The sequence below is a fragment of the Hemitrygon akajei genome, chromosome 3 (genome assembly GCF_048418815.1).
Source record: "Hemitrygon akajei chromosome 3, sHemAka1.3, whole genome shotgun sequence".
Lineage (NCBI taxonomy): Eukaryota > Metazoa > Chordata > Chondrichthyes > Myliobatiformes > Dasyatidae > Hemitrygon > Hemitrygon akajei.
The window spans coordinates 180,088,302-180,102,546 of NC_133126.1; the positions used below are offsets into that span (position 1 = coordinate 180,088,302).

The window sequence follows — 14,245 nt, forward strand, 5'->3', positions numbered from 1 at the left end:
CTTCTAAGTTCCAGTGAGTACAGGCCCAAAGCGCGAAACGCTCCTCATTCCCGGAATCATCCTTGTGAATCTCCTCTAGACTCTCTACAATGACAACACATCCTTTCTGAGATATGGGGCCCAAAACTGTTGACAATACCTCAAGTGCAGCCTGACTAGTGTCTTATAAAACCTCAGCATTATCTCCTTGCTTTTATATTCTATTCCCCTTGAAATTAATACCAACATTGCATTTGCCTTGTTTACTACAGACTCAACCCGTAAATTAAACTTCTAGGAGTCTTGCATAAAGACTCCTAAGTCCCTCTGCACCACTGAGGTTTGAACCTTCTCCCCATTTAGATAATAGCCCACACTATTGTTTCTTTTACCAAAATGCATTATCATGGATTTCTCAACACTGTATTCTATTTGAAACTTTTTTGCCTATAATTCCAATTTGTCTAAGTCCTGCTGCAACTGCATTGCTTCCTCAGCATCACCTATCCCTCCACCCATCTTCATATCATTGCAAACTTTGCCACAAAGCCATCAATTCTATTATCTAAATCATTGACAAACAATGTGAAAAGTAGAGGTCCCATTACTGACCCCTGACGAACATCACTAGTCACTGGCAGCCAACCAGAAAAGGCCCCCTTGATTCCCACTGGCTGCCTCCTGCCTGTCAGATATTCCTCTATCCATGCCAGTATCTTTCCTGTAATGTCATAGGATTTTACTTTGTTAAGTAACCTCATGTTTGGGACCTTATCAAACACCTTCTGGAAATTCAAGTGAATGACATGCACTGCCTCTCCTTTGTCCACCCTATTTGTTACTTTCACAAAGAAATCCAAAAGAATTGTCAGGCAAGACTTCCCCTTACGTATATGCTGACTTTGACTTATTTTATCATTAGTCTCCATGTACCCCAAAACCTCATCCTTAATAATAGACTCCAACACTTTCCCAACCACTAACGTTAGGCTAACTGGCCTATAATTTCCTTTCTTTTGCCTTCCTCACTTCTTAAAGAGCGGAGTGACATTTGTAATCTTCCAGTCCTCCAGGACCATGCCAGAATCAAGTGATTCTTGAAAGATCACGACCAATGCATCCATTATCTCCTCAGCAACTTCTCTCAGGACTCTGGACCATCTGGTCCAGGTGTCTTATTCAACTTAAGACCTTTCAGTTTGCTTAACACTTTTTCAATGACACTCACTCCTGCTCCCTGACACTCACAGACCTCTGGCACACTGCTAATGTCTTCCACAGTGAAGACAGATGCAAAGTATCCATTAAGTTCATCTGCCATTTCTTCATCTCCCATTACTACCTCACCAGCATCTTTTTCCAGTGGTCCAATATCAACTCTCACCTCCCATTTACTCTTTATAAAAAATGAAAAAACTTTCAGTATCCTGCTTTATATTATTGGCTAATTTGCCCTCATATTTAATCACTTCCCTTCTTATTCACTTTTTTAATTGCCTTTTGTTGGATTTTAAAAGCTTCCCAGTCATCTAACTTCTCACTACTTTTGCTACCTAATATGCCCTTTCCTTGGCTTTTATGCAGTCCTCAACTTCCCTTGTCAGCCATGGTTGCCTACCCCTGCCACTTGAGAACAACTTATTCTGCAGGACATATCTATCTTGCATTGTGTGAACGATTCCCAGAAACTTCAGCCATCTCTGCTCTGCCATCATTCCCACCAGTATCCTCCTCCAATCTACCTGGGTAAGCTTCTCTCTCAAGCCTCTGTAATTCCCTTTATTCCACTGTGATACTGATACATCTGATTTATGCTTCTCCATCTCAAATTTCAGTATGAATTCAATCATATTATGATCACTACCTCCTAAGGGTGTTGCCAATATGACTTGGGTTATTACACAACACCCAGTTGAAGGTAACCTTTCCCCAAGAAGACTCAAACACAAACTGCTCTAAAAAAAACCCATCTCATAAGCATTTAGCAACCTGACACCAACCTGATTTTCCTGATCCCTTGCATACTGAAATCCCCCCATTACAATTGTGACATTACCCTTATTACATGCCTTTTCCAGCTCCCTTTACAATTTCAGCCCCATATGTTGGCTACTGTTTGGAGGCCTATATATGATTCCCATAATGTTTTTTTTACCCTTGCAGTTTCTTAACTCCATCCACAAAGATTCAACATCCTTCTCAAGTTTGCTGCTGTTACCGTGGCTACTCACCTGGGACCGGGGTAGCTGTCGTGGCATTCCAACAGCAAGGAAATAATGTCAGAGAACCATTTATTATCATAAAAATAATAACAATGATATGAAAATGACGCTGCATATTGAAAATTTAAAAACCCCTTTGCCCAAGCATGAAATTTTGTTTAGTGCACAGACCTCACCTCTCTTCTGTCAAACAGCTCATACTTAACTGATACCAAACTCACCCAATTTTACTGAAGCAGGCATTGTCTTTTCAATAAGTACAAGGAATGGAATAAAAACAGAGGGCCCAACTGCTGGTCCGGTCAGTGCGCAGTCCCCTCCAACACTGATATTACCACAGAGAAGGTCATAATCTTCACTTGGAGACAATGAGTCATACTTTGGAAGCAACAGTTCAGATTTGCCTGAAAGCACACAGGCTATCTTTCCAACATTACTGGCAAACTCTTCATGTACCAATATGGAGTTATCTTGGAGTTTGTTTCTTAAAAACAAAAAATATTGGATCATCGAAACAATGAAAATCATACACAACATTGATAATCATCTCCAGTTATGGTACAAAGGCAACATGAACTTAATATTATATTGTATCTCTATTTCAGGTGGATTTCACAGGACATTTCACTTTGTGCAGAAAAGGAAGGGTCACCCATTATATGAAGAAACCTCAAAGAAAATTGTCTGAAGATGTTTTGAAACCAAAAATATGATTAAGAAGGAGATATTTCATAATTCAGTTCCAAAAAGGAGAGTCATAACAGTTTCAAGATGTTTGGTTGGTCAAGATCTCCAAAGATCTAACCTGGTCCCGACATATCGGTGTAGTTATAAAGAAGGCAAGACTGCGACTATACTTTATTGGGAGTTTGAAGAGATTTTGCATGTCAACAAATACACTCAAAAACTTCTATAGTTGTACCGTGAAGAGCATTCTGACCGGCTGCATCACTGTCTGGTATGGAGGGGCTACTGCACAGGACCAAAAGAAGCTGCAGAAGGTTGTCAATCTAGTCAGCTCCATCTTGGGTACTGGCCCACAAAGTACCCAGGACATCTTTAGGGAGCAGTGTCTCAGAAAGGCGGCATCCATTATTAAGGACCTCCAGCACCCAGGGCATGCTCTTTTCTCACTGTTACCATCAAGTAGGAGGTACAGAAGCCTGAAGCCACATACTCAGCAATTCAGAAACAGCTTCTTTGCCTCTGTCATCTGATTCCTAAACAGACATTGAACCCTTGGACACTATCTCACTTTTTAAAAAAAAATATACCGGTAGTGTTTCTGTTCTTGCACATTTTTAAAAAATCTATTCAATATATATAAATGATTTACTTGTTTATTATTACTTTTATTTCATTTATTTATTTTTTCTCTCTCCGCTAGATTATGTATTGCATTGAACTGCTGCTACTAAGTTAACAAATTTCACGTCACATGTCGATGATAATAAACCTGATTCTGATTCTGAATGATTGAAAACAAAAGTACAAAAATAAGTCAGGTAATGATCAATTCCCCAAAACCTCAGTGAGTCAATGTATAGGTCCACAAATCACATGAGAGAAGCCCTACATCCAAATCAATAAAATAATGCAAATTTGTGTGCTAAATATTAATACAAACTAAACTAATTAATTATTTTACCAATTAAAAGCCCCTCAGACATGTAAGATCAGGTCTAGACTCATTTGTGTTTTACAGCAATAAAATAATTGGCATAATAATAAAGATCCCTTCCAATATATCAATGCAATCATGACAAAAGTATTCCAGCAGCTATACTTCATTAGTTTCAAGATTAGGTTTGTTACCAAAGATTCTAGAAACTTTCTATAGATGTACCATGGAGAACATTTTGACTGGATGCATAACCATCTGGCATGATGCCAATGCACATGATTGTCCTAGGTTTCAGAGGACTATAGACTCAAGCAGATGTATCATGGGTACAAGCCTCTCCAGTGTCAAAAATACCTTCAAAAGGTGGCATCCATCATGAAGGACATCACCTTCTAGGACATGCCTGGGCATATCTAGTCCAGCCGATTTACACTGCTCTGCATTCACAGGGAATCCTGGAAATGCCAGCCGACCTGAGTCCCAGGTCATCTTTGACCCACAGAAGCTGTGAATTGAGCTTCCTTACAGGTTTTTGGATGGCATTAATCCAGTATTTCTTCAGGATCCAAGCAATCCCTCCAGAAACCATGTAAATATAGGGAAGACAGGCAGTAGCAATGGAGTAGTGTATATCAGCCAGGTGGGTGGGATGCCCAATGAAAAGCCACATCAAGGAGCACAGGATGTGTATCCATTTGGATTACCCAGAGAAATCAGCAATAGCAGAACATTACATTCACCATGAATATAGGATTGACTTCGACAGCACAAAAATACTAGGCCACACCAGTGGTTTTTGAACTGCCTGGTAAAGGAATCCACTGATATAAAACTAGAGGAAAAGAACTTTAACAAAGACAAAGGTCTCGCTCTAAATAAGAGCTGGAATTCAATTGTAAACAAAGTGGGAGAGCATAAACCTGATTGGATGAAGACTACCCAAAAAGGAGGGATGGAATACTGGGGGGGGGGGGTTGTTTAAGTACCACTGGACTAGATATGCTCAGGCATCATCCCTGAAGAAGATGGCAGAGCCTGTCATTGAAACGTCAGTTATAATTAATCTGTACTCACTGGAAGCCCGAGAAGAGTTTACTCGTCATATATGCCAGGAAAGCACTAGATCCTTTCTCAGACTATATATATGTCACCATATACAACCCTAAGATTTATTTTCTTGCAGGCATACTCAATACATCCATAAGAGAATCAATGAAAGACTGTATCAACCTGGGGATTCAAATAAATATAGTGCCTACAAAAAGTACTCACCCCCCCACCAGAAGTTTTCATGTTTTATTGTTTTACAATATTGAATAACAGTGGATTTAATCTGGCTTTTTTGACACTGATCAACAGATAAAGACTATTTTGTGTCAAAGTGAAACAGATTTCTCCAAAGCAATCTAAATTAATTACAAATAAAAAAACACAAAATAATTGATTGCATAAGTATTCATCCCCTTTAATACGATACACCAAATCATCACTGGTGCAGCCAATTGGTTTTAGAAGTCACATAATTAGTTAAATGGAGATCACTGTGTGCAGTCAAGATTTTTCAATTGATTATAGTAAAAATGCATCTGTATCTGGAAGGTCCAACTGCTGGTGAGTCAGTATCCTGACAAAAACTACACCACGAAGACAAAAGAACACTCCAAACAACTACGCAAATAAGTTATTGAAAAGCACAAATCAGGAGATGGATGTAAGAAAATTTCCAAGTTACTGAATATCCCTTGGGAGTACAATTAAGTGAATCAACAAGAAATGGAAAGAATATGGCACAGCTGTACATCTGCCTAGAGCAAAAACCGAATGACCCTGCAAGAAGGGAACTAGTGAGGGAGGCCACCAAGAGACCTATGACAACTCTTGATTAGTTACAAGCTTCAGTGGCTGAGATGGGAGAGACTGTGCATACAACAACTGTTGCCCGTGTGCTTCATCAGTTACAACTTTATGGGAGAGTGGCAAAGAGAAAGCCGCTGTTGAAAAAAACTCACATGAAATCTCGGCTAGAGTTTGCCAGAATATATGTGGGAGACTCTGAAGTCAGCTGGATGAAGGTTCTACGGTCTGATGAAACCAAGATTGAGCTTTTTGGCCATCGGACTAAACATTATGTTTGGCATAAGCCAAACACCACAGTTCATCAAAAGCACACCATCCCTGCCATGAAGCATGGTAGTGGCTGAATCATGCTGTGGGGATGCTTCACTGCAACAGGCCCTGGAAGGCTTGTGAAGGTAGAGGGTAAAATGAATTCAGCAAAATACAGGGAAATACTGAAGGAAAACCTGATGCAGTCTGCACAAGGACTGTGGCTTGGGAGATTTGTTTTCCATCAAGACAATGACACTAAGCATAAAGACAAAGCTACACAGGAATGGCTTAAAAACTACAAAGTTAAAGTCCTGGAGTGGCCAAGTCGTTCAGACCTCAATCCAATTGAGAATTTGTAGCTGGACTTCAAAAGGGCTGTTCACTCATGATCCCCAAGTAATCTGACAGAGCTTGAGCAGTTTTGTAAAGAAGAATGGGAAAAAAACTGAAGTGCCTAGATACATAAAGCTGATAGAGACCTGTCCACAAAAACTCAAGGCTGTAATTGCTGCCAAAGGTACATCTACTAAATACTGAATTGAAGGGGGTGAGTAATTATGCAATCAATTATCATGTTTAATAATTGTAATAAATTTAGACCAACTTGTAGAAATTTGTTTTCACTTTGATATGAAAGTCTTTTCAGTTGATCAGTGTCAAAAAAGCCAAATTAAATCCACTGTGATTCAATGTTGTAAAACAATAAAACATGAAGAACTTCTGGGGGAGGGTAATACTTTTTATAGGGGACATTTATCCCCACCTCACTTTTTACAGTACAAGAGAACTAGTAAATGGGATATATATAGATGGGTACTTAAGATGTTGGCTGCAATTCCAGCTGTGTATCAGAGGTCCAACAGTATGTGCCTTTCTCACACTAACCTAGCAAGATGCGGAGGTTTGCTTGAAACCATAGGGAACAAAGCTTGCCATCTCTCCTTACCCTGAACTGGATGCCATTTCAGAGAGTTTTGCGGGTATCTTTTTGGCAGGAGCTGCGGAGGGGCAGGTGGGAAGATGGCTGAGGGTGCTGTGAGAAGGAGCGTCTCTGTTGCTCACAGTGCTTTGTGCAGATGAATGGCTCCAAGGAGGAAGGGCCAATAAACCCAAGAAAACACCAATTTGTTCAGGATGGATTTCGAGTGACGTTCAGAATGTGGTGTGTGCTTTCATGCAGATCGTGGGTCCAGTGCATGAGTTAAAGACGACTCCAGTATGGGCTCCAACCCTATGTGCACGTTTGAACTGGGTTAAATGCAATAGGCCCTCTTATTTTTTTTCCTTTTCTTCTTTTCTTTTTCCTACTAACTGTTCGATAAAGTTGAAATCTGTAAATAGACTTTCTTTGTAACTTTATGTGGTGCACGCTTTGTTATTTTTTGCCAACTGACAACTGTGTAAAGGCAGTATTCATGCAGCATCCGCTCAAATCGTGGTTTCTTTAATCGGAACATCACAACATTCCTGTTTGGTTGAACCCCAAATCATACTGACCCTAGACGCCTACTGTTTATGAAAGGTGGCCTTCTCACCACCGAGTCCCGTGGCTATTAACGGGGCCGGCAATGTTTCCATACGAGTCCAGTGAGGGGGCTTCAGTTAATTATTTTATTTCTCAAATGTAATCCTCCTTGCTGTTGAGGCGAAAATAAAACAATCTTTATAACCTGTCCTCTAGGTGGCAAACCAATTACATAATCACTATTTGTCTTTACCAAATGGCCAATAGACCTGCCATCACAGAATGGAGGATCAAAAGTGAAAATATAAAGCAGCAGAAAAGTGAAGGATGCACAGTTAAAAGTCAGAAAATGTCATATCCTTCCTTTCTCAATAGCTATTCACCGATAACTCACTAAGCAAACAAAAACTAAAGTACATAGTGTTAAATCAAATTAAGAACTTACATGAGAACCTCATCAATGAGAGAGTAGGATTTGGCACCCAAGTAATGTAGCAGCATGGGGAATCCCTTTATAGTAGCTGCACGGATGACTTCAATGGGACTTTGCAAAGACCATCTATATATTGCTGCTCTCCAATCAGGACAAATTTCTTTATTCAGCATAGACAACAAAAACACACATTTTGCCTGGGTCTGCAGTGCTGTGGGATAGAGAATACTAGAACTCAAAATCAGAAGAAACATTAATATGTTGCCAAATTTATAAACAGTATTAAGATAACAAAAGCAATTTTTTAAATTATTATTTGCTTTCTGGCAATTCTTGATCCAAAAGTTTAAAAATTAATCCAAAATAATTACAAAAAATAGAAATATGTTCAGAATGCCCCACGTGTAATTATAATAAAGTTTCATTCACTGAGTGGGAGATAAAATATATTTATAGCCTGAGAAAGCTCCACTGAACTAATGCAGTTTAATCTACTTTTACCTTATATTGTCAGCAGTACAAAGGCAAAGTTTACAATGCCAGGGTTTTCATTGGAAGAAGGCAGGGAAATACAAGCAGGGAAAGTTAGAAGAATTAATTATGGTATTAAGGAGCAAATGCATTTAGTGTGGGTCTAGATCGCACTCTTCCTGTTTCCTAAATTTTCACAAGTAGGAGAGTTTTTAATGAGGACAAAACTCGAAAACAAAGGCTATGTTATTTAAAACTGAGGTATGTAAAAATTCCTTCTCAGAAAGCTGTGAATCTCTGGAATCCTCTGCCCTCGCAGACAGTGGAAGCCGGAACATTATAAGCATTTAAAATAGACTTTGATAAATCAAGCAATAGGTGGGTATAGAGTGGCAAAGGATTTGATTTTAGAACAGGTCAACCACAAATGGTAGGACAGGCATGAAAGACCTGATGGCCTTCTCCTGTTCCTATTTTGTTGTGTTCTTGCATGGGATGTCCTCCTTTTACATCTCTGCTTTCCTTAATTAGTAATCAGTGTTTCAGCAATTCACACATTCCCTGTATACCATAAATATGCTTTTATATTTTTTACAATTCATTAAATATAATTTTGACAATTAACCAACTGTTATTTTCCATGTTAAGCACTTTATAATTAATTCTGCTTCCTTTTAAATTTTGGTCATTCTACAGACGCCGGATCTTCATGCCATATTTAAGCAACACGCGATGTATCAATGAATTATTCTAACTATAATTATACTTACAGAAACTGCTTGATAAACGTTGGCTGAAAGATACAAGGTCAGAATTGAAACCAGTGGACTGGAAAGCTTCATCAGAACAGTGTTTATGAACCCAAGGTAATGATAGGAATCCACAAATTGTATAAAGCATGTCTTTGTTCCCATTGCCTTGAACAACTGGTGAAATAGAAAGATAACATATCTATATATGATAGGATATCTAAGTATTTAACCAAATCAGGTTTGAAACAATCAAATCAAATTCAGATTATGACGATGTGTAAAGCTGTGCTTGGTGAATCTACTGCAAATTATTCCCTGATAAATACTATATATCCCAATAATTTTCTTTTACTGTCAAGGCAGTCATCATGGGAAACTGGAACTTTGGGCAGAGCTAACCCCAAAACAACTTGGGCTCCACAATATCATTCAAGCTTACCTCAAACTATCATGCTGTCCACTTATTTCTGTAAAATAATATCAAATGTTTATTTTCACCACATAATTTGAATACGTTAGTGGTGTAACACAAAGTTGCATTTCCTGAGACACAATCCCTTTGTACTTTGACTGCAAAAGATCTGGGATTTAACCGTTGATATTCTCTTTTGAAATTTTGGTTTTAAAAACATTGCTAATGTAGCCCAGTCAAATCTTTGAACATACAGCATTTATTTTAATTAACTGATGGATAGCTAAACTATTGAAGTCAAGAAATCCACAGGAGTTAAGGAGTCCTTGTGCAAGATTCCCTAGAGGTTAACTTGCAGGTTGAAATTCTGTTAAGGAAGGAAAATGCAATGTTAGCATTCATTTTGAGAAGACGAGAATGTAAGACCTCAAAACATAGGAGCAGAATTAAGCCATTTGGCCCATAATGTCTGCTCCAGCATTCCATCATGGCTGACTGGCTGACTTATAGTCTCTGTCAACCCCATTCTCCTGCCTCCTCTCCTCTCCCCTCCCCATGACCTCTGATGGCCTGACTAAACAAGAACCTACTAACCTCCGCTTTAAATATCCAATGTTTTAGCCTTCACATCCATCTGTGGCAATGAATTCCACAGATTCACCACCCTCTGGCTAAATAAATTTCTTCTTATCTCAGTTCTGTTCTGATGCTGCCCTCCGGTCTTAGACTCCCCGACTAAAGGGAGCATCCTCTCCACATCCACTCTATCCAGGCCTTTCAATATTCAACAGGTTTCAACATTAAACCAGTGATTCCCAACGGGAGCAGTATTACCCCTCCAAGGAGAAGGTTATGTGTCCTAAGGGGGTGTTAGGGATTATTTAAGATTCTTGGAGGGAGGGAGGAGGAGTAAGCAGCACCCTAACTAGAGGTACGAGATCTGGCCGACCATTCGTTGAACAGGCACTTCCAAAACAACAGATGAGGCGCTGGAAAACAGGAAGAGCCATAGCTCTGCAGGCAGTGAGCACACATCGTCACATCGCATCTGAAACTCAGCAATCTCATCTGAACTTGCCAACCAAACAGACATTATTGGGAATGCATGAATTAGCAACCAGGGTGCCCAACCATTCCTCTTGACTCATGGCACAGAACAAGTTCATGCAATTTGACAGTCGGTTAAATCATGTACACCCTCTTAACTTGCTCTACAGATCTACAGAAAACAGGTCGCAAAACGATACAGTGCTGTCCGGAACCATACTGAGAAATTGAACCCGCTGACCCTGAGGATTCCTCTTAAGGTGTACAAAGCCACCTGGGCTTCATATATGTGGTCAAGAATAATCTTTGGGGATTAAGAGACCTAATGTGATTGGTAAATCATGCTAACTAGAATAGTATAAAGGTAGCTTGCCAAGCACCAGCTCTATCCTGACTAACATTCAGATTCCAGTCTGAATCCTTGTCAACATAACTTTGGCTGCGTTAGTCTTCATCTTTGCCTCACCATTCTTGTACATACCGCTACCACTGTTCAATCTGTGTCAACTCTCTGCCATCGTCAACATCCAATAGGCATTCCCGGTTTGTGTTAATTTTTTATTTTGATTTAGCCCCATTACTGATGGATAAATACATATGGCAGAATCTCTGAGTCTGATGGTGGTGAAGCCTTGAATTCTAATCCTGCTAAGAAACAGAAACTATAGGAAGTGTGCCAATACAATGTTACACACGCGGAGCATGGCTTAATTCCATTCCCATCAGATGCCCTGTGTGTCTTGTTTGTAATACTGTACTATCTAATGAAGCCATAAAACCACCAAGATTGCAGGTATACTTGTGTTAAAGGCTACTTCTGGCATTACTCACTTCCAGAAGATGAAAGAAGCATTTGAAAAGTGTTGCACACTCAAGTCATTTGCCAAGAAAGCTAAAAAATGACCCCGAGAGTGGTCTCATTGCTCCTTACAACATTTCCAAAATGAAAGCAAAGTGTGGAAAATCTCATACAATTGGTGAAAGATTAATAATGCCTGCTGTATGAAAAGTGCTTACCACTGTTCTCAAAATTGATACCAGTATTTTAAAATCAATTCCTCTGAGTATTAACTCTGTAGCTTGTCACAATGACGAAATGGGTGAAGGCATTGAGTATCAAATATGCAGAGTTATAAAAACATAACGTGGAATACAACTGGATGAGTCAACCGTGAGAGATGAAACATTGCTAACAGCAAATGTGTACAGTTTATAAAAAATGTAAACGTTTACTCTTTTGTAAACAGTTAAAAACAAATATCAATGGAGAATCAATCTACTACGAGCTCAAAATGTATATTAAGGATGAAAGTATTCTGATTAGGAACATGATTTCTTGTGCAACAGGTTGACCACCATTTATGACAAGTCACCATACTGGTTCAGTGGCATTTTTGAAAAAAGGAATTCCAAGTCTGTTTGCAATCCATTGTTAACATCTCACAAACAAAAACCTCAGCCAATGACTTTTTCCAAGCATGACTCTTGTAATATCTGCTATCAACAAAATTAAAGCTCGTGCATTAAATAGCAGAACATTTCACCAGTTATGCCAAGATAACAGAGTTTAAATGTTTGCTTCTTCACACTGAAGTGCATTAACTGTCAAAAGGCTGCTGCTTAAAGCATTTCTTTGATTTTTTGAAACTGGTTGAAAGTCGACATGAGCTTGGGAAACCAGATTGAACTGCTACATGGAGATGTGGCATACTTAGTTGATCTGTATAACAAAATTAACATTCTAAACATGAAACTGCAGGGTGAGAATTTCAATTTCATCCAGGCAAAAAGTGCAGTGTCCACTTTTATCAGAAAATTTGAAATATACAAGCAAAACATTTGGAGAAGAATATTCTCACAGTTTCCCTGCATGGAAGGTTTAGCACTCTCTTTTGCAGATGGTGATTTGCAAGAGTACTGCTTACACCTACAGTCACTGAAGAAGGATTTTCAAAATTAATTCAAGGATTTGAACGATGGAAATTCCAAACTGGGTAATTAATCCATTTCTTTCAAAGGTGAAAGAACGGAAGAGAGTTTGCAAGAAGAAATGATCAAAAGTCAGAATGATGAAGAAGCAAAAATGCTTTTCAAAAATGTCAGCTTTTGTGGTACAAAGCTACACTGTCATACAAATTTTCTTGGTCTTTGGAGAAGAGTCAAACTGCTCCTTGTTGCATTTCCATCCTCCAACCTTCAGTGCAGTGAACCACATACTCAGAAAAAACAGTAACCGCTTGGATGCTGTTACATGTCGGGACTTGAGACTTTTGCAGTCACAACTTGAAGCAGAAATTTCAACTCCTGTGAAAAAACCATCAAGCCCAAGGACCACATTGATATTGAAGCTGCTGTACCGCACATAGGTACTGTGTAAGCTAGGTTTAAAGGTAAATAAAATTTTAAAGCAGAATCATTTTTCTCATGTTGGCATATGGTAGACATGTTTTTACGTTATTGGGGCACCGGAAAGTATATTGTGCCCAAGACGGGCGTTGGCAAGTAGGAAAGTATTTTGGAGGGGCGTTGGGCTGAGAACAGTTCAGAAACACTGAGTTAAGGGAAACAATGCTGATATTGGACTATTTAATCATGTGTCTCCAAATACTCTGAAACCTTATCCTTAATAATGGAGTCAAACATTTTCCCTACCAGAACTGCCTATGATATCCTTTCTTCTAACTTCCTCCCCTCTTAAAATGAGTGGAGTGACATTTGCAATTTTCCAGCCCTCCAGAACCATTCCAGGATCCTGTGATTCTTGAAAGCTCATTCCTAATACCTCCACTATCTCTTTAGCTACCTCTGTAGATTATACAAGTACAGAATACAGAGTGTAGTCCAACTGGTCCAGATGACTTAGTTACTTTCAGACCTTTCAGCTTCCCAAACACCTTCTACTTAACTACACTTGTTTCTGCCCTGACATTCTCAAATTTCAGGCATATTGCTAATGTCTTTGACAGTGAAAACTGACACAAAATACCTAAGATCATCAGCTATTTTTTTGTCCCCCATTATTACCTCCTAGGGGTCCGATATCCATTCTTGCCTCTCCCCTACTCTTCATTTTTGCAAAAAAAAACTTTTGGAATCCTCTTTTGATGTTTTTGGCTAGCTTACCTTCAAATTTCACCTCTTCTTATGTATTTTTTTTTAGTTCCCTTCTGTTGGTTTCTAAAAACTTTCCAGTCCTCTAACTTCCCACTAATATTTGCTATATTATGTGCCTTCTTTTTCCCTTTTGTACTGTCTCTGATATCCTTTGTCAGCCACGGTTGCCTCATTCTCCCTGCTAATGTCCCCTTCCAATCAACTTTGGCCAGCTCTTCTCTCACGCCTTTGCAATTCCCTTTACTCCACTATAATACTGATACATCTCACTTTAGCTTCTCTCTAGACTTTTTTAGCCTCTTCAACTGCAGAATGAATTCTACAATATAATCATAGCCTCTTATTGTAAGGTTTCCTTTACCTTAAGCTCCCTGGTCAAATCTGATCCATTACACAATACCCAGTTCAGAATTGCCTTTCCCCTAATGGGCTCAATCTCAAGCCACTCTAAAATGTCATCTCAGAGACATTCTACAAATTCCTTCTCTTGTTGCATCAACCTGATTTTCCCAATCTACCTTCATATTGAAGGCTACTGTTCGGAGGCCTGTATATAACTCTCATCTGGGTCCTTTTACCCTTGCAGTATCTTAACTGTACCCACAAGTATACTACAT

General features: G+C 39.1%; 1 protein-coding gene across 1 annotated transcript in view; it reads right to left on the minus strand.

The window, feature by feature from the left end:
* The window catches only part of atr (ATR serine/threonine kinase), a 135,557-nt gene that overhangs the window by 96,988 nt on the left and 24,324 nt on the right, over nucleotides 1-14,245 (minus strand). The window contains 3 exon segments of the mRNA XM_073039026.1: nucleotides 2,423-2,685; nucleotides 7,845-8,043; nucleotides 9,074-9,229. Of these exon segments, the coding sequence (XP_072895127.1) occupies nucleotides 2,423-2,685; nucleotides 7,845-8,043; nucleotides 9,074-9,229 (618 nt within the window).